This window comes from Stomoxys calcitrans, chromosome 3 (genome assembly GCF_963082655.1).
Source record: "Stomoxys calcitrans chromosome 3, idStoCalc2.1, whole genome shotgun sequence".
NCBI lineage: Eukaryota > Metazoa > Arthropoda > Insecta > Diptera > Muscidae > Stomoxys > Stomoxys calcitrans.
The window spans coordinates 31,048,327-31,071,700 of NC_081554.1; the positions used below are offsets into that span (position 1 = coordinate 31,048,327).

Genomic DNA, 23,374 nt, shown 5'->3' on the forward strand with positions numbered 1-23,374 from the left:
AGCATATTTGTTTTAACTTTTTAATATAGATTTAGGAAAATTTAGCGCAGCAAATTATGTTGTTGTCAAAACGGTAAAAAAAAAGAAAAAGTGAAATGTTATATTTAGAGCATTTTGTGTTTTGGTTTTATTTTTTAATGTTAGTTTAAAGTTTAATTTCTTATCTTCAATAGGTGTACATGCTATATTTTGAACATATTTTAAAATTATTTTTCAAGACAATTTTAAAAATATGTTGAAAATATTTTACAATCAAAAGAAAATAAAACAGAAACGTTTTACTAATGATAAAAGAAAAACAATAATAAAAAACCAACCACCATTGAGAAAAAATTGTTTTATTTAATGAAAAAGAGAAACCAAAGTTCTCTACAGAGAATGGCTTTATAATTGGCTAAGAATTCATTCACAATGAATGCATATTGTCGCACATAATTTCAAAACAACAACAATAGTACGATTAAAAAAAAAATAAAAGAGAGAATATGACAAAACTCTGCATTGCATTACATGTCTGCTGTTAATCTCAACTAAAACTCACAAAAACAACGAAACTAGAGCGATTAGTGTGCAAATTCTCACAGCTGAACGAATAGATAGAGAATTACACATCTAGATATGCATGTATGGATGTGTGAAGAATGTGATGGAGGATTTTCGTCTCTCTTTTTTTCAATTGTCTTACATGTTGTTGTTTTGGAAAGATGCGTGATGACGTGTCATATATTTTTGTGAATGTATTTGTAGGCAAAAAAACGGCATGCAAACAGTTCTTTGTTGTGAATGTTTTTCCACATGAGAGCAACAATAACCTATTATATGTTGCCATAATTATCATTACGGTAAACAATGAAACTAGAATTTTCACCGTTGATTTCTTAAAATATTGTGCTCTGCCGAAGTCTAAGCTAAAGTTTCCATTGAAAAAAACCCACTTTCACCCGAAGGAACCGCTTTCCTTTCTTTTCCGCAGATTGTTTCCTAAAAAAACGTTATTCTAGTGACTCAATCTCCGCGGGTTACCCTATAAGAAAACATGCCCTATCGTATATTTTTGTTTGTTACAGGTTATAGAACATTTGGCAGTGTTGCTAACATATAAAAAAAGTTGTAATTTATATATACATATAAAAAAACAATGGTACATTTATTTTTTATTAGCTACAACAAAAAATAAATAAAGCATTGTTTTATAAACGTTTTATAGGTATATCAAATATTGTATACCAAGTAGATTTTCCATATTTTATATTTTAATAACTCTCTTAAAAGAAAAAAACTTAAAATTAAGAGCTTCTAAGGCTTTATAAATTGATAATTTCTTGAACGGTGTTAAATATTAATGGAAAATTCTACAACAGTAGACGTTTTAGTACATATTAAACTTTAAAATAACATTAAAAAATAATGCCATTGAAGAGGCATAAGGGAAATACGAGACATTTTTCAATTAGCAAGTGTTAGTGTTATGGAGATACCGCTTAAAGGTTTTCAATGGCGCTTGTATAAGGTCTATAATTGGACATGGTAATGGCAAATTTTCAGTTGTTTATATTTGAGTGCACAAATAACACGGGCCCAAAGGCAACATTTTGATGAAATTTTCCCTTGATACAAAATATTAGAAACTTTTTTCAAAACAAAATTTTAATAAAATTTTCTCTAAGCAAATTTTCTCTAAAACTCAAAATTTCTATGAAATGTTCCCTAAAGACAATTTAATTTGCATGAAATTATCTCTTAAGACAACATAGTAACAATTTTTCTTAAAAACAAAATTTTCCCCAAAAGCAAAATTTTCATTATTTGTTTTTTAGAAAAATATTTCTGTATATTTTTTTTTTGGAAAATTTCATGAAAACTTATTTCTATAAAATTTTCTTTAAAGACAAAATTTCAATGAATTTTTCCCTTAAGGCAAAACTACTACGTAATTTTCCTCAAGGAAAAATTTCTAAAGAAATTTCTTTTGGGAAATTTTTTGTCAGAATAAAATTTTAATAAAACTTTCTCTAAAGACAAAATTTCTATATTTTTTTTTTTAAAAAATTCTATGAAACATTCTTTTCTCTAAAAACAAAATGTCCATGAAATTTTCAATGGAATTTCCTTTAGGGCATTTTTAAGAAATTTTCTCTCAAAAGAAAAATTTTAGAAAAGTTTTCGTAAAAGCTGTATTCAAAAATATTTTCTCTAAAGAAAAATTTTAATGAATTTTTCCCTTAAGACAAAACTACTTTGTAATGTTCCTGAAGACAAAATTTCTAAGGAATAAAATTTTCTCTAAAGACAAAATATCAACCAAAAATTTTTTTTAAAACACAAGATTCAATGAATTATTCTTTAAAAATCCTTAGTCAAGAAAACGTATTACTCATTAAAAAAACGAACTAATCACCCTAGCAAGTGGTAGACCAGAAGAGTTCTTGCTTTGAGATTTTAGAAAAGTCCCGTTATAATTTTAAGTAGCTTGGTTACATCAGACAAACGGACAAGTCTGTCAAACGTATTAATAAAATTTAATCGAATGGGGATTAAAAACAATGATTTTTTTTGCCCTAAAGATGTTAATTTTGGGACAGGTCTATATGAGAGCTATACCAATGGTATGACATAATCGTATAAGCATCTTTCCAAATTCAGAAAGAAAATTCAATCGAATGGGGATTAAAAACAAGGCTTTTTTGTCCTAAAGATGTTAATTTTGGGACAGGTCCATATGACAGCTATACCAATGGCAGGACCTAATCGTATGATAATCACCGTTACAAATTCCTTCAAAATCGAATAAAAAACTGCCTCTGGTACCCTTAAAAGTCCTATGCGATAAAAAGTTTTCCCCTGTTCCTTAATGGAATATTCATGGGCCAATATGCAGTGGATAACATTTCGTATAAATCATTTAATGAGCAGCGATTAGTTGTGGTTTCATTACATTAAGGAATATCTGAGGCCAAATTACCGCATACGTGATCGAGTGGGCTTTCGGCACGAGTTAAACTTCAACTCGTATTTAATGGAGGTTAGACCATTTTTATAGACATTTTTATGTCAACCTTTGCGATCATAAATTTCAAAAATCTTCTTTCAATAAAGAAATGCATAATTCACAATGCAAAGATTTTGAGCTTTATATACTTTATTTACCATCAGAAGAGAACGCCAAAGTTCGTGACAATTAAGAGCCTTTCAATTTCTGACACAGGTATTTTTCGCAGCAGCAATATACAGCTTCGATGTATTTTAAGAAATCAAATTGTTTTATTAAAATAAATAGCGAAATACAGTATAGGTTGCAAATTTGTCCATGAACATGCTCACATATCAATGAGTGCTGCCCTTATATAGCCTAGCCCGATGACTTGCTTCAGAGCGACACCTCCTTTGGGAGATTTTTTTTACATTTGCATAGTACCTCACAAGGGAATAACCACCGTTGAAACTTTTTTCTCATGTTTTCGCCAGGATTCGAACCCAGGCTGCCATGCTAACCTTTGTTTTACGGAAAATTTGTACTGCAGAAGTACTCGAAAACACCTATTGTTGTTGCTTGTGGCGGTAACTGAAAAAACCGCACACAGTAGATTTATGGGGAAAATCACCGAGAGAGAGGGTACCAATTATAGTCCATCGCGATTTAGTGACATCAGCAAGGGAATATATTGGCAGGGGTCTATCTCGTACACTTATTTACTTGTGTTGATGGTTGTGTAAGACCACACTCAAAAACACACACACCTCTTAAAGTCATCACTTATGCCCATGGTAAGCGAGGCCGAACTTTGATTGGCTGGTATTGCAAGTTGGCTTTTGCTGAGTGTCGCGAGCCGGAGCCCAGTGGAAAACAGTTGCTTTATATGAATCATGCAATCAAAAGCCATAAATTTTGGTTGCATTTCCGATAAATGATAATACAATGTCGTTAATTTCCTATAAAATTTCTATTTAATGTTCTATATGTTACATACAAAAAACGAAAAAATAACATGCTCTAAAATATATTCATTTCACTTTGAATTACTTGAATTCAATGTCAAGTTGGGTGGAGCAAAACAAAACAAAAAAAAAAATACAAGAAAATTTTATCAAAAAAGTCCATATATATACAAGAAAATTGGGGCTATTGTTTAAGGAGAAATAAATTGTATATTTTTAAGTTTCGTTTTCGTTTTTGTTTTAGTTTTTTTTTTAATTTTCATTTTCATACGTCGTTGAGATCAAAAAATGATAATAAATTAATAATATTTGTTGTTGTTGGTTTAGTTTTGTATATAGTGTTTTGTTTTTGCTTTTGCTTTTTGTTGTGGTTCATTACATTACTACATATTACTAAAATAAGTTTTAATTACGTAAGTATATTTTTTATATATTTATGTATGTATATGTGTAAGGTCTAAAAAATTAATAATATTAAAAAAAATAGATAATATATCAAACTATAGGCCTATTCATTAGAGCAAAGTTATGTTATAACATTAAAACAAATAAAAAAAATATAAAACTAAAACCTATTTTTTAAATATTATCCATTTTCACAAAAAAAAAAAAAACAAATTCAACATCAACTTATAACAGCTGTTTGTAGTTTTGTTTCATATACACAAAATTAAAAAAAAAATAAAGTAAATATGCAATTCTTATCTGAAAAAATAAGTTATTTATAATTAAAAGAAACACTTAGGATTCGTTATTATTTTAAAAATTACATTTAATTTTTTTGTATGGGTTGGTTCGTGTGGGTGTGTATATATAGTACAGGGGAAAGGGATTTAAATTATATATGTACTCGTATGTATATCCGTGTTTGTTTAGGGTTTTTATATCATTTTATACATTTGTTTTAAGATATTCATTTTGTCTGGTTAAATCTTGATTTTTTTTTTAAATTTAATTATTATTTTAACCATTTTTTGTAATATTTTTTTGTTTTTCTTTTTTTTTTGTTAAAAATGTTGTATAGTTTGTTTTATTTTTATTAAATTTGTTTTGCTACATAGTGTGTGTTGTGGTTTTAATTACATTCTTTCTTTCATTCTTAAACTTTCGACCACACATTGATTGTGGTTTTTCTTTTTTTTGTATATGAATAAAGCATGAAATCATGCTACATTTTTTTTTGTTGTTTAAATAAATTACAAGTTCTTTTTTTTTGTTGTGTGGGGTTTTCTGCATAATTTGGTTTCATTTCTAGTCTTATACATCATCATCATCGGTTGTAGGTGGATCTATGTCACGGGGGGACATAAGTTCCACTTTTGTTTGAACCGTTTTTTTCTCTAGACATTTTGTCTTGTCTTACATGTTGTTGGTTACTCACATTTGGGTTTGTTTGCTTGTTTCTATCACTGTTAGTTTTGAATTTTACACTGTAGCTATTACAATCAATAGATGAGCAATATCAGCCACACGATTCTTTAGATCGGGTGCTGCTTTCTCCAGATTCTCATTGGCAAAATCACATGAGGGGAAAATGTGCACCACATAGGCAGCCTGTTCACTACCAGGCATTGGTATGTTTACAATTCCTGCTGCCATCTTCTGTTGCAAATAGGTTATAAAACCTGATTGTAGATTTCGGGATTGCTGCAAAACATCTGCATGGTCACGACCACAGGGTAAAGCTAGCAGCATACAATGCTCGTTTTCAAACTGAAAAACATTAAATAATAAAAGTGGGTCATATTTACAATTTTTTGGTACAGTTTTATAAAATATTTTAGTTTAATTTTAGCCCCTAGGATTTATTATGAACCATCGGCGAACATGCTAATCTATCAACCACGGTGTCCTTATTCTCAAAGCTTAGTTTTAGAAATTGAAGATAAAGCGTTTCAGACTAAAACGCTTTCGTTTGGGCATAAAGTCATATATTTTAGCCTCCACTTAACTTGTTAAATAAATTTTTCGAGTTTCACCTCTTCTCATATACTATAGTTGTAACAGTGATTTCCTAAGGTTGGCGGATGGTTCCCTTTGATCTTTTGATTATTATTATTCTCAACAACAAACTTTACCTCTGTCTTGAGACTGTTGTAATTCACAATAGTATGTATCATTCACAAGATTGTTATGCTGCATTTTTTTCCTTATGCATCTTTTTCGAGGAAAACTATCTTTAATACACACAATTAGGAGCAGGAGAGATAGGACAATCAGATGAACAATAAAACACCCAAAACCACTACTACCTTTCGTTCTTCATTCTATTCATCAACTGACTAAGCCAGGCATGGAATAATAATAAGAAAAGCGAGATGACGTATTGTAACAGCTGGCTCGAGAGTATTGTGAATTACAATAGTGGTGTGATACAATTCACAAGAGAATACTGTTGGATGCAGTAAAAACCTAAATAAAACCAAACAAGTGCCCATCTGTCAGAAAATAAATTTTTAAATAAATTAAGTTTTTAAATAATAATGAGAAATCACTTTCAGATTTCGCAAAGATTAGATAAATTAATGAGCACCTAATGATGACATGAAATAGTGGTGGTCATAAAAGAAAGCATAGTTCAAAATTTCGCAAAATTTGTTAAAAAAAAAAATCATTTTGCTATAGCTCTGTAAAAAAATGGACCCATACATACATGCACACGTACAAGGCTCATAACCTGGGATACCGCTGCCAACACACATTGTATCGCTCCAATTTCTTAGTTTTAAGGCAATGACAGAATGAGCGCGTTGAGCTATGCTTTTGGGTGTTGCGTTGTAAAAATGCAACTCTGCACATAAATTCCACAAAAGTAACGCTGATAAGTTAAAAAATGTCAATTTTGACGCTTGAAAGCGAATGTCATTCTGTGTTGCCACACGTGAAGTTAAAAATAGTTCAACTTTTGCAAGTTACTTTTTTAACATTTGTTTGCAGAATTGCATTTTTTAACCGCATTTTTTAACAACCCGCTCATTTGGTTTATGCTTGCTTTAGACTTGCTGCTATACCCATACACGTGCCAGAGTAATTTGATTTAATTAATTTCCTTTTTTACCTTTTAGTTACTTAGCGATTCACAATAGTGGTTGTACAAACTAGTTTATCTAAAACAGCAATGCCCAGTCCTTTACAATACCATGGACGGCAAGCCACACGTATTCTTATGCTCATTGTTTCAGTCAGTTGAGACAGCAATCAATGAACATGGTATACGCATCGTTTTTTGTGTTTATTTTAAAAAGAATTCATTTTATTGATTAAACTCTTGGAAGGCATAAAAAGGTATTTATGTATTCTTATTTTGTTTACTTTGCAAAACACCACCAATCATTCAGTCAAAAAAAATAATTTTTACATATTGAGAGAGTTAAAAATACTCAAATAGTGTTTCACACCTACAGCCGTTTTGGTCACCGCTGGTCTAAAAACATGCTGTTGCATATGTAGAAATTTATTTAACATACTACGTAGGACTGCATTTGATAACCGTAACTTCAGCTCAAAGTTGAAAGAGAGAATTTAAATCTAGAATTTAGCCTACCTGCATTTTCTTAGCAACTCCTTCCAGCTGGGTTTGTTCCAGACGCATGCGTTGTGCTATGCGTAAGGGCGGAGTGCTTCCATCACCATTGCAAGGCAAAGATGCCCTAGCCACATGCGGATTGCCAAAGACAAAATGCATCTGTACCGCCGCCTGATCGGTTTTCAGTGCCAGCAGACCTTGCCACATGACGGGATATCTTTGCAGCAGCGTCAACAATGAGTCTGCGTGTGGTGGTGGCGGACCTTGTGCATGCGGTGGAGGTGGCAATTGATGGGCAGTAGATGGTGAAGCTGACACTTGCATACCATGTATGTCTCCTCCTATTATAGTCAAGAAAAAAACCATACAAATTAGGAAATTCATCAAAATTGCTAAAGTTGTGGATTTTAAACCTACCTGTTCTGGCAAGCATTTGATCCTTTTCGCGCAATAACTGTTGTTCCCTTTCTCGTTGTTCCCTTTCCCTTTCTAAAATCACTTTAGGATGATGCATAGTGGCTGGCGCTCCCGAAAGCGGCACTGGTGGCACTACTGTACCTGGTGGTGCCGACGCCATGAAGGGACTACTTGTCGCCGTTGAGGGATGGGGTACCACAACTGTTGGTGGAGGTGCCACAACACTATGCGCTGTTGCAGATCTGTGAGCGGGTGGAGGTTCTAAGGTAATTTGTCGGGCAGGATCATAATACGACGTCGGTGGACCTCCAGCTGGTGGGGCTCTTCCAGTTACATCATAATGTGAGTGGGAGGGTATGCGAGTATTATGGACATACACTTGAGCCACTTGTGGCGAATCTATAAAAAGTAATGTACTCCAGTTATAGATTGGTTTCAAAGAAATTAATCAATACATACCTGTTGCTCGGTCCTGAGGACTTTGTAGACTATGCGGTACTGCCACAGTTCTGGGCACACTTCCTGGCCTTCTCAATTCCAGCGGGGGACTACTGCCCAATAATTTCTCATCAAATGCGCCTAGGCTTGCGGGATTGAGAGCATCATGTTGGCGCAATATTTGCTGATAAATCATCAAATGCTCCCGCGTAGGTACACCGCGTATAGGTCCTCCCGGGAAAGTAGCTTCATTCTAATGAAATATAACAAGAAAAGAAACGTTAAAAATGTTTGATTATAAAAGGAGAAATGGTTAATTCCGATTTTTATTTGCTCATTTACCGGCGTTATTGGAGAAGCTTGTTGATGAGCTGGCGGAGGACTGTGTGTATTACGTACAACTGCCTTACCACCATTACCGAACGTGTTCATTTCATGCTGCGTCCACAAATTGTTTAAAACAATGAATTATTTCAGTACTATTATATTTACCAAATAAAGCATTAAGAAAATAGGCTACTGCTCAGACGAACTCTCAACTTTTCCCGACCCATTTATAAATGAATTGTGGGCTAATAGCCATACCAAATTTATAATGTTTTCCAGCATTAACTAAATTTAAAATTTTTCCTAGACCACTTTTGAATGAATTGCGGGGAAATCTTTGTTTGTTATTTGTTCCAGAATAGTTTTCTTAGAATTGGCTTCTCGTTTATATGTATTTTGACAAAAAACGCTCTCGAAGCACACATGTTGTTGTTCTAATGCTAGTTCAGATACCTTTAAGAAATTAATTACAAAACTTACCATGCTGGCCTCAAAGTGTGATGGTAATTGCATACCTCCTGGCAGCAAAATGGATGCCATGCGGGCTTGACTTTGTGGGCTTATCGTCGGTACGGTGGTGCGTACATTTGAACCTATTAAAGAGTTTTTAATACATTTTTCAAGGTTGTTATTCTCTTTTTGAACACTTCGCAACAACTTACCTCCCACAATGTTCGTATTTATCGTTGTTTGCTGAGGCGATGACTTGGCCGTCGTGGGTGGCGGCGAACCAACAGCGTTCATAACCCTGGCCACACCTTGTGCTTGCAGAGTGTGAAGCATGGGATTGCTGGGAGCTTTACTTAAATGCTGAACTTGTTGCAATGGCGGTGAAGGCGTATGCTTTGATGGATGCTGCAAATGGCTGATATTTGTAGATGATCCGGATGGTGAAGGTGCGGGAGCGGAAGTTTTTGTCTGTATGACCATAGCTGGATGCGTGGGAAGACCCATTAGTCCCGGCAGAACTAAAGAGGAAGTTGTAGTCTTCTGCGTTTGACCGCTTGCAGCTGATTGATGCGATGCATGTTGAGACTGAGAAGGCGGTGGAGCCTGCTGCATGTATGGATTGAAGGGCTGATTTGTGGGTGATGGCTGCATGTGGTGTAGCGCTGATGAAGTGGAAATCAGTGGTGTTTTATTAGGAGTTGGAGGCGTTGTCTTTGAACTGACAACATGTAGTATCTGAGAGGGATGTAACTCTTGGCCTTGTTTAATTATGATCGGTTGTTGTTGCTGCTGCTGTTGTTGTTGCTGCATAGTCATGGGATGTGGTTGCATATGCTGTTGAGGTGGCACCTGCTGCTGATTGTGCTGCTGTAGACGGGGCGAATTCAATGCACTTGTGTTTGTGTGTGAGGAATGCTGTGTCGTTGGCGGAATATTAACCAACAGCTGTTGTTTGGCAGCTTGAATTTGTGCAGTTTGCTGTGGTGGTGTTTGCCGTTGGACAATGCTTGACTGTATAACATGACCACCAACAGCTGTGACAGTTTGTAGCGGCGCCGTTTGCTGTAAAACATGATGAGGATTTTGTTTATGCTGGGGTGCTTGATGTTGTTGCTGCTGCTGCTGCTGTTGACTCATTGGAGTTGTAGGCATTCCCATTAGTTGCTGTTGTTGCGATGGATGTTGTTGCGTTACATGTTGTTGGGGCTGATGCTGTTGTTGCAGTTTTTGGCTATTTAATACATGAGCTTTCAGACTAGTTGGCGGTCGGACATTGCTATGCTGTGCATGCATTACCAGGGGCACTTGTTGCTGCATTATAATGGGTTGTTTTGTGGGCGTTGAGATATCAGTTCTACCTTGCTGTTGTTGTTGATGTTGATGCTGCTGCTGACTGTGTTGATTCATTTGTATTTGTTGCACCATTACGGCTGCCGTGGAAGACGGCGTTGGCGGCACAGTGGAAGTTTTAACCACAACGCTAACCGATTTGTTAAGTAACGCCGTTGCGACATTTTCTGCCTGGACTGGTTTACTCAAGGCAGTAATTGGTGTTGCCACCGGACCTTGAATGGTGGGGGCAGATATAGGTAATGATTTACTACAAACCACATTAGTTTCCGCTGTTGCTGCAGCCACTGCTGCGTGCATCATTTTCTTGGGATCCAATGGAACTCGAGCAGGTTGAGCGGCAGAGGCCGTTGCACTAGGCAGGTTACCTGCCTTTGCTTGTTGCATTTGTTGGCCTGATACGATGCCCGTAACAGGATCTATTAAAGGTTTGTTTACAGAGTCTGCAGCTCCACCGGTAGTCTTTTGAGTGGCTGGGGCGGCTGTATTAAGCATTGGCACTCCACCAGCGGGCAGAGCAGAATGTACATTGGGTGTACCTGGGGTTTGATTCTGATATGACTCGATTTCAGCCGCTGCCAAAGCTTTCTTTTTGGGATGCTGTGGTATGATTGTACTGGCGACAACGGTTACTGGGGCTTGCTGTGGCTGCGATGATGAAGTCGTCACAGCTGATGTTTGCATTGTTGTTGTTGTTGTTGTTGTTATGGTTGAAGTTGTTGTTTGTGGCGACGATGTAGTTGGTGGTTGTGTTGTCTCAATGTCAGCGGCAGTACTAACTGAGGGCGTCACATCTGTGATTTTACACTCATCCGCCGCTATATCAATAACTTCAGATGTTGAAACTGCTTTGGGTTGTGGTGAAGACACCGGTTCGCTATCCAAGTCTGTGGTATTTTTACGATCTTTGGATTTTCTTGGTCTTCCAATGGGATTACTAGTCGAAATGTTGTTGTTATCGGCTATGATCTTTGTTTTAGGTTGCGACGAGTTACGGCCAGATCTTCTAGGGGGAGTTTGAGCACCTTTAGGCAAGGTATTTGTTAAAATATTAGCTGCTGGGGCTGCAGTTGACGCTGCTGATTGCACATTGGATGTTGTGGTTTGTGCGGTTTGTAGCTGTAGCTGCTGTTGTTGCTGTGCTGTTGCGCCAGCACTTCCTGGAACAGCAGTATTTCGAACAACATCCTCAATGATATCGTCTATGGTACTACGGTCCTTTTCTTGTAATCTACGAGATTTTCGAGTATTTACACTGGAGTTCATATCGCCTGTTGCAGTGCTGCTATCTGATTGCGAGCCAATACTTGTGTCTTGTTGGTGCAGTGTATCTGCCGCAGCAGTAGATGTTGGGACACTAACCGGTGCTTGCTGTTGATCTGGATTTAATTTTTCTGTGGCCTTGACCACAGGAGTGGCATGATGTGGGCTTTTGATTGTTAAAATCAATCGTGGACGACTATCAGCAGTGGTCGACGTTACCGTCACGCTACTTGCCGTTTCCTCTCCAGAGTCATCGTGGAACTCATAAACATCGGCCTGTTGATGAGCCTCAGACAGCGAGGCCAATGTGGCAGCTGCCACAACCGCTTGACTACGTGCTTTCTTCTCGGCGGCCGTCATTACGGAAGCTGCAGTCATTGGTGCCGCAGAAGCATTTGTTCCCGATGTTCTGGTTATAGCACTTTGAACCTGAGGATCTTGCTGTTGTTGTGGTTGCGTTTGCTGCTGCTGCTGCTGTTGTTGTAGTAACAAATTCCTTGGTGGCCTGCCTTTGCGTCCTCGTGTTGCGGGTGTGGTGGCATTTGGTTTTCTAAGCCTGGTTTGTACTCCCGCTGGAGCAATGTCTTGAGACTGACTAACCACCAAGGTATTCGTCGTAGCAACGTTTGCTGCCGCCGCTCCTTTTTTACCACCTCTTGGTTGTCGACCACGTTTAGCTCCAGTTCCACCCCTGGTATTGGGTCTGCCTTGAACAGAGACTTGTTCAAATGCTGGCATTTGTTGTGTTTCTGTTTCATCTTCCGTGTCATGGTCAGTTGTAACATTACCGGATGACGCTTTGTACGGCGCAGATGTAGAGGCAACACTAGCAGCAACATTTGGCGCCGCATTAACAGTCAATGGTTTGTTTGATTCCTGCGTGTTGCCATTACCTTCTGCTTTGGTATCATCAACTGGTGATGGTTTTGAAGCGGTCTTTGTTTCAATCTCCTTGGTGGAAGTCTGAGTCGTTGGTATTGGTGCCGTTGCAGATGAGACGGTTTCATTCTTCTTAATCACAGTACTGACATTAGAAGTGTTAGTATTGGTATTCGAAGCTGTTGCATTTGCTACATCGACCATATTCAGTTCCTTTGCCGACCAATAGTCGCTGTCCTCTTTTGAGTCTTGTTCAATATCGTCCTGTTTGGGTGGTGATATCTTAATGACATTTTCTTCGGTTAGAGGAGCCGACTTTGAGCCTGGATTGGCGGCAGATGTTGTGGACACTTGGGCAGTTGTTGAAGTTTCTTTGATTGGTGTGGGAGTTGCTATGGTCGTTGCAGCTGCTGTCACTGGAGCTAGAGTCGTTGGGGTAGGTGTTCTTATAACTGAAACGCCCTCTGATTGCTTGGGCGTCATACTTGATGCAGAGGTTTGTTTTTCAACATCAGTATGGTCCGCAACTGCTGCCAAATCCTTGGATGGCGTTGCATTTGGTTGTGTTGCCGAGACTATAACACGTGGTGGCGAGGGTGCTTCACTGGGTACTGGTGCTCTAGGTTTAGAATTATCCTGCTGTGCAGAAATGGGCGAAGATGTTTGAGCCGTAGCCGATGACTGTGGCTGGCTCTGAGCATGCATTTGTTGAGCCTGCATCTGTGCTTGTTGCTGTTGAACAGATTTTCCGTATATGGGAGAAGACTGCGGCTGGTGGTGTTGAATGGTCGGAGATGAACGTTGATGCTGAGACGCTACCACTTGTTGCTGTTGTGCAGTCTGTAAATGCGATGGAATGCCTACAATATGCTGCTGCACCAAGAACCTTTGTGGAGTTGAGGGCGTTTGTATAACATTCTGCTGTAGTTGTGTGGGTGAATTTTGGGATGTTGGGGAGGCTGTCAGCAGTTGCTGATGTTGATACTGCTGTTGAGCCTTCAGTTGGGGCTGTTGCTGATGCATAGATGGCTGTTGTGGCGCCTGTGTGTGTGGGTGTTGTTGTTGAGGCTGCTGCTGAGGCGAATTCATGGCTCGCTGCTGTGCTGAAGATGCATAAGGTGCATGTTGCTGCGGCGAAGTGATTGATTGATGCAGTTTTTGATGTTGTTGGTGCAAAGCCTGCTGATGTTGCATTTGTATTATATGTTGTTGCATTTGTTGACGCTGTTGCTGATGTTGCTGCTGTCGTTGTTGAATCATTTGCATTTGAGCATTCTGTTGCTGCTGCTGTTGCTGCTGTTGGACAACAGTTTTTCCTATTTGCTGTATGATTTGTGCAGGCTGCCTGGGTGAAGGTGGTGAATATAAAGACGATTTTGGGGATTGTTGTTGCCCAGTGGCGGCACCAGGCTGAATGGTGGACTGCTGTGCCTGCTGTGGTGTTACAGTAACAACTTTACTTATAATGGTAGGGTGTGTTGGAACCGGTGGCATTTTTTGCACCGAAATGGGCAGAATATGCTGTCCCATTGGCACAGGATGCTGTTCGACGCTGATCGGTTTAGTTTGCTGCTGAGGCGAAGACTGTTGCTGAGGATGATGTTGCGGTGTCTGGGCGGCGGGCAATCTAATATTTACAATATTGGCTGTTTGAGCGGGAGGAGTGGAATAGTTGTTGATTTTAATCATATGCTGTTCCGGAGTTCCAGGTGAATTCTGCTGGGATGACTTTTGCATGCTGCCTAGCAATGGAGCCGCCGCCACCAAATGTTGTGCACGTGGAGACTGCGTGTTAGGGCTGGACATTGGACTGCTCATTTGAGGTGTCTGAATATGAATGGTGGGCGATGCTAATGTTTGCTGCTGCTGCTGCTGTTGTTGTTGATGCACCGTCGCCGTTGCCCTTTGAATGAGTATATTTTGCTGCTGTTGCGGTGTTACAAGCATAGCAGTAGGTGCAGTTGGAGTATGTGGACTTTGCTGCCTTGGTGTAGGCGTATTGCCACGTGATGTATTGCGAGGGCTATGGGGGGAAGGTGCCCGCATACCTATCATATAGGCCGGTCCAATGGGTGATTGTGGTGGGATATGATGGCCGCCCGGTTGTGGAGAATGGATGAGCGACGAAGATGACGAAGAAGAGGAAGAATCAGTTAGCGCTGTCACCACTCCTCTAGGGGATAAAACAATTTGTGGCACCGCGAAATGACCAGTTGCTTCAGGAATAGTAATAGTAGGTGGTTGCATGGTATAATTTGAGATCGAACCCTGCGATGATAAAGACAATGGCTTCACGGCCGAGGATGTCGGTGGTGGGGGTGTTGCTGCCTGCTTTGGGGTAGATGGTGTCGACGTAGATGGGGCAAAAGTAAATGCCGTTTTTATGGGCGTTGACGTACAAGACATCGATAGATTTGAGGAGGAAGTTGTTATTGTGGCAACGGACGTTGACATTGACGTTGACGCCGACACGGAAGTTGAGGTCCTCTGTGTTGAAGAAGCTGCAGTCGCAGCAACACCTAAATCCCTCTCAGTTGATGAGGAGGGTGTTGGTATAACTGATTGAACAGGCTGAACAGCAGGTTGATCTTGCTTTGTTATTGTGGGGGGCTCAATTTTCAGCTCCGTGTTCACAACATTCTTGGCCATAGGTTCTACTTTAGTTATTACTGTAGACTGTTGCAGCAAAGCCGCCTCCGGAGCGGTGGTCGAAGATGCTTCCTCCACTTGTTCTTGATCAGCTGTAGAATTTGTGCTGTTGGCCTTCTCCGATATTGATGAACTGGTATTGGATTGAATTGTCTCGTCAATTTTCAAACTATGACTGCCACTACTGTCCGCTTCATCGGGATTTTCTTCGGTATCTGTATCAATCTGAAGATCCCTGACCGACTGTGGTGTATCAACTTTGATTTCCAACTCTTCTTGTCGCAGACTTTGGACAGCTTTGTTAACTTCTTCGGAATCCTCATCACCCACATCGGCAATGGTAGCACTGGCAGACTCACACTCAATGGCCTTCGCAGCCAATGCAGCTTCTTCGTCTTGCTCTGCCGTGCCCATTGACATGGGTTCGGGGTCGGTGTTTGCCGTGTTCAAATCTTCCAAAGGAACATCGTCATCATCGTTGAATGAGTAGTCTGCAGAGGAATTGCCAAAGCTTTCTCCAAGCAATGCAGAAACTGCACTTTCAGTCTCTTCTTGCGAAATGGTTGCTCGCGATTTTGACTCTTCAAGTTTTTCTAGTTTTGATGAATCCGGAGGAGATTCCACCGGTATTTTGGGCTCATCGGCTGTTGGGTCTAATGGCGGATTGAATTCCGCAGATATTGATTGTACGGCAGACTCGCTGATCTTTTCATCAATTTCGCCGTCAAAGCCAGGTATGAAAATATCGGGCTTTTTCTTTTGAGCTGCGGGCATCGAAGTGGTGGAGCTGCTGCTGTTGCTGGACGGTGGTGATGTCACTGCATTTGGTATTGTTGGTGAGGTCTGAGTGGGGTCTGTGGTCGCTTTGCTCGCGCTATCTGCCACCGCAGCAGCCGCAGCACTTCCCATGGAAGACGTTGGTGTAGTTGTATCGGGCACAGTACCGTCTACAGTTACAGATGAGGTAGGAGTTGTCGGCGTTAATTTTCTCAAATTATCTGTTGAACTAAGGCCACTAGTATTGCTTATGGTTGGAGTTTTGGGTATAGGGCTGATCATTTGCTTGTCCCTCATATGGGGAGAAAGCGAAAGTAAATCTTTAGACGTCCGATGAGGTGTATTGCAGGTTGTGTTGGCATTGGCGTTAAGTTTTGTGCCTTGCAGTGTAGCTGCGGCAGTTGATGCCATGTCCTCGTCATCTTCACCAATAAGGCAAGGTAGACTGGGTGATGGCTTACACAGTGGTGATGTCGCTGATGTAGTCGGCTGTTCTTCTGCGTTTGCCTTCTGTGCATGTTTGTTAGCGGCCTGAATGTCAACTGTTAATTTAGAAGCTACGATATTGCTGCAAACACTTGTCGAACCAGCAGCAGCGGCAGCTTGTTGTGAAGCATTCGATGATGAGGATTCGCGACGTTGTTGATGCAGTTGTTTCTCTTCCTTGGAACGCTTCTTCTTTTTCTTCTTTGTTTTGCCACTGGACGTAGGCACGTGCTCTTTTTCTGTATCCTTTTTATCAGATTTAGAGACTGGGCCCACTTCCAATGAATTTTCGTCCCCATCCGAGAAACGGAACACATCGGTCATGTCACTACGATAAGTTGTTGCCGTTGAAGGTGTTGCTTCTTCAGTTGTTTTATTATCGGAATCTTCCATTAGTTGTGCCTCCAAGGCTCGACCAGCTGCATCCAAATCCACACTGTTCTCATCTTCCAAGGGTTTAGTAGCAGTGACAGCAGCAGGAGATGGCGCAAATTGTGTAGTTGCTGCTTGGTTTTGTTCCATACTACCACCACCTCTTGACTTCTCGCGCTCCTTTCGTTTCTTTTCACGTTTTTCCTTGCGATGCTGACGCTCGGCCGCTCTATCCAAATGAGGTGTGCCTATGGATGATGGACACTTTTGTTTATTTTCCTCATTCTCTTCCACCGTGTGTGACTTGGGTGTAAGCGGTTCTTGTTTATAAGGATTCAGGGCTGCTGAGGCAATGGGTCCCGTCACATTAGAGGACGATGCATTGCGATTGGGCAAACAGTTCAAGTCTCTAGAGGCATGGTCGCTATCGGTCATAATTTCTTCTTCCTCATCGTCCGATATGGGCCCGAAAATATCTTCCATTTTTTCACCTCCGCTTCTTTGTTGTTTGTGTTGAGGCGTAAAACTACCAGCTGAAGCTGGTGATGTGGAGGTCAATTGCATTCCCAGCACTGATGCTTGACTTTGTGTCGACGCTTGTCGCATTAGCTCTAGACTCTTTGATTTTTTCGATTTCTTGAGTCGGTGATGTTTCTCCTTCTCATACAGTTTATCCATTTCTAAGCCTTGACCACCAATGTCAGCACTCATGTGGCGTAGCTTCTCTCGTTTCTTCTCCTTGCGATCTTTATGACGCTTTTTCTCCCCTGTTACCACGGAAGCCAGCGCGTCTGCTGTGCTGTGAATGACTGAGGTCTCAGAATTTTTCAATTCATCAAATGGATCGTAATTGGGTGAAGATGGCAAATGCTTGACACTTTTGCCAAATGCCTGAGCTGTCGACATGGTGTCCGTGGCATTAGTAGCTGCTGTTGTTGGAGAATTTTGCGATAAAATTTCGGAGGATGTGATTTGCTCTTTGACGCAAGCCGAGTCATGTGTAGGTGTCTTTTGGCGTTTTTTACTCTTCTTGTGTTTTTTAATTTTGGCCTGTTCAGGTGAACAACGTTGCGAAATGGCGGACATCGGAGGAGACCTTTGGAATTTTTCCTCCGAATTCACATACTCATCCACGCCATAGATATCGTTGTATTCCTTTTTGATTTCGTGCACAGGCAACAAGTTATGTTCGGTTTTAATTCTTATGCACAATTGTCGTCCTGTAGGGTCGTCGCCCGATGGCGGTAGTGATTTCAAATGCTTCATTTTTAGCTCATCAAATACTGCAGATGTTGTGTCGCCGACGCTAGGCTGCATCGAACTCGTGGTGTCAACTTCTTTTTTGATTTTATGTTTCAAATGTTTCAAAATAGGTGTTGACGTACCGTCATCGTTGGATGTCTCGAGGGGTTCTTGTTTCAACTTTATATCCGCAGCAGATTGCGACTGGGATTCCGAGTCCGATGCAATGCGTGAGGTATGATGGAGGAGACGCTTATTTGCAATGCTGGAGTTATTTCGGCGAATAAGGTCATCGTCCGAACTATCGTCAACATCACACAGCCTTCGCAGATTGTCTTGTAAATTTGGCCGCCTTTGGATCTCGGAGTTATCATCAGAATCTGAACATAAGCGATTCGGGTGAATGGAAGTGGCAGACGATGATGCTTGGGAATTTCTTCTTGTATCGTCGCTAGGTGTTTTACCAGCTTCCCGTTCATGTTCGTCATCTGTGGATGTTAAAGTACCACTGAGCATTTTAAAAGAGCCACTGCTGCGATTATTGTTGCTGCGTTGACTGGGTGTGTCTCCAGTGCCAGCCTCAATTTCCGAGTCCGAATCGCCATCATAGCTAGTGGAACGTTTCTTCTCTTCACGTTTAGCCCGCGACTGTTTGAGTTGGGAAAATTTGGCTTTAATTTTTTTCTCTTCTTCCTGTTTTTGCATATTCTTGCAGGATCGGGCCTTAACCTTATCGTACATTGAGACATAAGGTCCTTCATCGGGTATATCGAATATTGAATGTTTTCTATTGGCCGCATCTGAATCGTCATCGTCGTCCTCACAGCCCATGCCACCACCACCATCAGTGTCTTCTGCAGAACTAAGAAGTATTTTTCTAGACTGGGGTGTACTCTTATTGAAGCTGTTCTGTCGACTTGAAGGCGTTTGTGGAGTTACATTCATTTCATCCGAGCAACGCGATAGTTTGCGCTCTGCTGCCTGTTCATGTTTAGGTTTGCCTTGCGCTGTTTCAGGATTAGAGCTATTCTGGCTTGATGTTCTTCTTCGAACATCAGGTTGTCCTGATGATGATGACATTACCTCCTCATCGGTAGCAACATTCGATATGGATACCGTGACATCCGGATGTGTAGAAGGCACACTTTGACTTGGCGCACTTGAAACAGAAGGAGGAGGCAATGCCCCAGCAGGTGTAGAATGTCGTTTCTTTTCACGATGGTGTTCGCGATCTCGCTTACTACCCTTGTGACGACTATGATGTCCACTACCGTGTTCTTTATGCTTGTGGCTTCCTGAAGGCGTTTTTGGATTTACATTTTGCATTGCCAATTGATTTTCGTTGGCTTCCTCCTCGTCTGATGAAATTAAAGGCGTGTTTTTTGTTTTGGTCTCCATCAAGTCATTGTCAGTGTTATGATCATCATCGTTCTTATCTGTGCAGTTAGATGGCATCACAGCTTCGGGCTCGCATTTGGCAATATTTAACTCCGAGGTTTCTTGGGGTGTCTGTGGATTGCTGTGGTGTTGTTGCTTGTGGTGATGCTTATTACGATGATGCTTTGGCGTGTGTTCCTTTTCATTTAAGTTTGTGACGTTGCCCTTATTCTGAGCTGATGAGGACGAAGACTGCCGACTGTGTTTGATGCTCCTTTCTTTGCTATGATGTTCCTTAGTTGCTTGTCTTTCGGTTGCCACATTGTTTATTGCAATGTGGTTGTTGGCGTGACTTTGTTGTGGCGGGTTAGAGGCTGCAGATTGAGAATCAATTTTTATACGCTTGGCCTGATCTTCGTTTTGAGTATGTGCAGGTCCAGCAGTGCTGCCGTTGTTACTAGCATTACTGTCCTGGCTGCTAAGCCTACGTTTAGGATGTCGCACAGGTGATGTATTTCGTGACGTTTTGCGATTTCTGTGCTGTTTTCCGCTGCTTGTTGCGGAAGGTTCCGGTTCTTCTGTGGAATTTTCCTTGTTGTTGTGCCTCTCTGTATCACCATGGCGAAAAATATCATGTGTTGCTTGATTTATCGCCGCTGGCGTTTCAGTTGCAGTACATTTTGTTGTTTGTTCTTTTCGTCGCTGGTGTTCTTTTAAAAGATGATCACGCTTTTGGTCTGTTGTCGATTCTTCCTGTGCTCTACGTTCTCGATCTTTTTCCTCTTTGGAACGCTGTTTCTCAATTTTCTCTTTTTCCCTCTGCTCATTTTCTTCACGTTCCTTCCTTTCTCTGTGCAGCCTTTCTTCGCGCTCTTCCCGTTCTCTTCTTTCGTTTTCCTCACGTTCCCTTCTCTCTCGCTCTTTGCGTTCGTTTTCTTCGCGTTCTTTTCGCTCTTGCTCTTCACGCTCTTTCCTTTCGCGTTCTTTTCGCTCGCGTTCTTCTCGCGCCTTCTCTTCCTCCTTTTGCAGACGCTCTTGCTCCAAGTGCTCCTTTTCCAGACGTTCCTTTTCAAGTCTTTCCTTTTCTAAGCGCTCTCTTTCATGCCTTTCCTTCTCGTGCCTCTCCTTTTCTTCCCTTTCACGCTCTCGCTCTCGGGCACGCTCTTCTCTATCTTGTTGTCTCTTCAATTCTTTCTCACGTTTTTCTTGGCGCTCTTTCTGCTGCTTTTCGGCTCTAGTAGTCTCGCGTTCTTTGCGGTGTTCAAAATCTTTCTCATCAGCGTCACTGGACTCTGCAGCGGAAGCCTGAGACAATTGCGATTGAGAAGAGCTTGAATTTTTCCGCTTGTCATTCTTGGATAACTTCTTGTCGTCGCTGGTGCTGCGGTGATTGTGTTTGTGCGATTTTTCATTGCGTTTGCCACCACCTCCTGTTTCGGAAACTGAAGCAGTTGCGGAAGAGACATTTCCTGTCGTTGAATCTGCGGAGGAACTATTACCGGTTTGCATTGGTTGTGGCTTTTGATAATCTGTGGAAATGGTATTGTTTGCTGTTTTGACTGTTCCCACATTTGTACTCCCAGGAACTGATACTGATTTGGTGAGGACACGAGCTTCAGCTGAAATTATTGTAGCTGCAGTCGGTGGAACGCTCAAGCTTTTGGCTAGAGCTGAGGTGGTCTTTGGCTTTGAAATAACACCCGCAGCGGATGTCGTTGGCGGAGCAACCGCTGGTGGTGGTTGAGGTGGTTGATGAACCTCCATTGGAGGCAGAGGGGGTTGTGTTATCGGATGTTTTAAGATTTCTGTGGGTGGAGGAGGTATCGGTTGATTGTTAGGCAGCGGCGCTGCAGAATTTGGCAATGGCGGATGTGTCGGAAAGGGATATTGCAAACATTTGCTGCCTCCTGCGGATGCTGGTGATGCACCAGCACCAACTCCAGCTATGCTGCCGACCTGTAACGGTGAAGCCATAGCTGTCCCACTATTACTTGTTGTTGTTTTAGTATTCAATGCAGATAGAGTGGAGACACTATTAACCGATGGGGACATGGATGGACTGTTGTATGGTGATATTGATGCCTGAGGTGAGTTCATGGGCGAAAGGCTGGTCAGACGTTGCAATAGTGCACCTGATGGCTTTCCAATTGAACTACCAACGCAGGATGTGGGAAGTGTCGTCGTCGCGCAGCCCACTACCGGCGTTTTGGTAGCTTGTAGATTGGGCAGACCGGGAGATGTACATACGCCCACAACATTTTTCGACATTTGGGAGGAATCTGTTGATGGTTCATACCAATGGTTTTTCTTCAAACGCTGCAGATCATCATCAAAAATCGATTTTTTAGCCAAAACCGATTTGACAATTTCTGACGGTTGTATTTCCTTGACATCAATGTCCAGAAATTTATGTCGACTAGCGGGTGTGGTGGGTGCACTTGGTCTTGCATCGGTTGTTGTAGTTGTGGTTGTTGTTGTTGTTCCAGTCGAATGATGCAGATCAGTTTGAGATGATGAACGATGGTGTTGCCAGGTTGGAGGTGTGTTGCTGAAATCATGTCGTTTGACTACGTTTGATGCAGCGGTGTTGGTGCTGCTGCCTCCTGACCAACGCTCATACATTTCATCTATAATGCGTATGCGTTCCTCTAACGATGGACTTCCACTTGCCTGCCCTGTCACATCAGAATCACTGGAATTCGAGCTGAGAGAACGAGATCTCATTGGGCTTACCATTGAGGACGTAGAAGATGGTGTTGCACCACCATGATGCCCACTGCCATGATGATGATGATGATGGTGATGATGATGATGGTGCGGTCGCCAAGGCTGGTAACGTGTTGACGGGCTGGGCAAATAACAGGCGCTTGACGACGAACCGATTGACATCCCAGACGTTGTGGTTGTAGATGTCGCTGTTGCAGAACTATGACTAAGACTAGAATGATTACTGCTATTTAAGCCTCCTCCTTCACCAATTCCACCCCCGCGACTCATTAAGCTGTTTGACAGCATATGAGAATTTCCGGAGTTGGTGCTACCAACAGCAGCAGAAGAACTTGCAAAACCACTGCTGCTATTGTTGCTTCCACCACCACTGCTATGATGATGGTGATAAGATGTGGGTGTGCCACTATGCGATCCTGCACTATTGCGATATTGCTGAAAGAATTGTATGCCAAATTTGGGTAAGGGTAACACCATTGGCTCACGAGGTCTTTCGCGCGGCACTCTACGTGGCTCACTGGGTAAAACTTCGGGCCTTTCATCGCATAAAGGTGTACCTGGTCTTGAGCCGTCTGCGCTTTCTCCGCCACTAGCCTCATGTGAATGATGGGAATGTAATTGATGACCACGTCCTCTTGAAGCATGATGATGGAAATCATCGTTTGCAAAAGTTCCCACATTTGCACCCCCCATGCTGCTGGAACTTGAAAGTACTGCATTGGTGCTTAAAGCACTGCTGCTGCCACTTCCTACGACCCTTCTTCTCTTGCAGGCCAACGATGATGATTGATGTGGTGGCGGGTGATGATCGCTATTTGAACTACTTGTACTGCCGTGACGCGCAGATACACTGCTATTATTACCCCCACCACCACTGCCAGAACCCCCGACGCCACTGCCAACACCAGTCGCCAAAAAATCAATGGACGGTCGACGACACAATTGTTGCTGTTGATGGTGGTGATGATGAGGATTTATCGCATGATGAGAGTGGTGGTGATGATTGCCTTGATGTTGGTATTTATTGAGAGTAGTACTGCACTCCGAGAGCCTTCTCACTTCGCCTTTACGATGCATTGAATCATTTGGAAGGTAATCACAGTTTGAGTTTTTACTTGGTTGTGTTTGTTCTTCCAACGAATGGGACTGTGACTGTTC

General features: G+C 41.4%; 1 protein-coding gene across 6 annotated transcripts in view; it reads right to left on the reverse strand.

Annotated features, from left to right (window-relative positions):
• Positions 1-4,683: 4,683 nt before the first annotated feature.
• The window catches only part of LOC106090588 (protein split ends), a 327,322-nt gene continuing 308,631 nt past the window's right edge, over positions 4,684-23,374 (reverse strand). For 5 of the 6 annotated variants that reach the window (XM_059365849.1, XM_059365847.1, XM_059365848.1 and 2 more), the window contains 7 exons: positions 9,307-23,368; positions 9,125-9,237; positions 8,660-8,755; positions 8,339-8,570; positions 7,880-8,278; positions 7,481-7,803; positions 4,684-5,649 (listed from right to left, as the gene is read on the reverse strand). In XM_059365849.1, coding sequence (XP_059221832.1) covers positions 5,362-5,649; positions 7,481-7,803; positions 7,880-8,278; positions 8,339-8,570; positions 8,660-8,755; positions 9,125-9,237; positions 9,307-23,368 — 15,513 coding nt within the window. In that variant the 3' untranslated portion in view covers positions 4,684-5,361. The remainder of the gene's footprint in view (positions 5,650-7,480; positions 7,804-7,879; positions 8,279-8,338; positions 8,571-8,659; positions 8,756-9,124; positions 9,238-9,306; positions 23,369-23,374) is intronic. The other variant, XM_059365852.1, reaches the window with a different exon arrangement.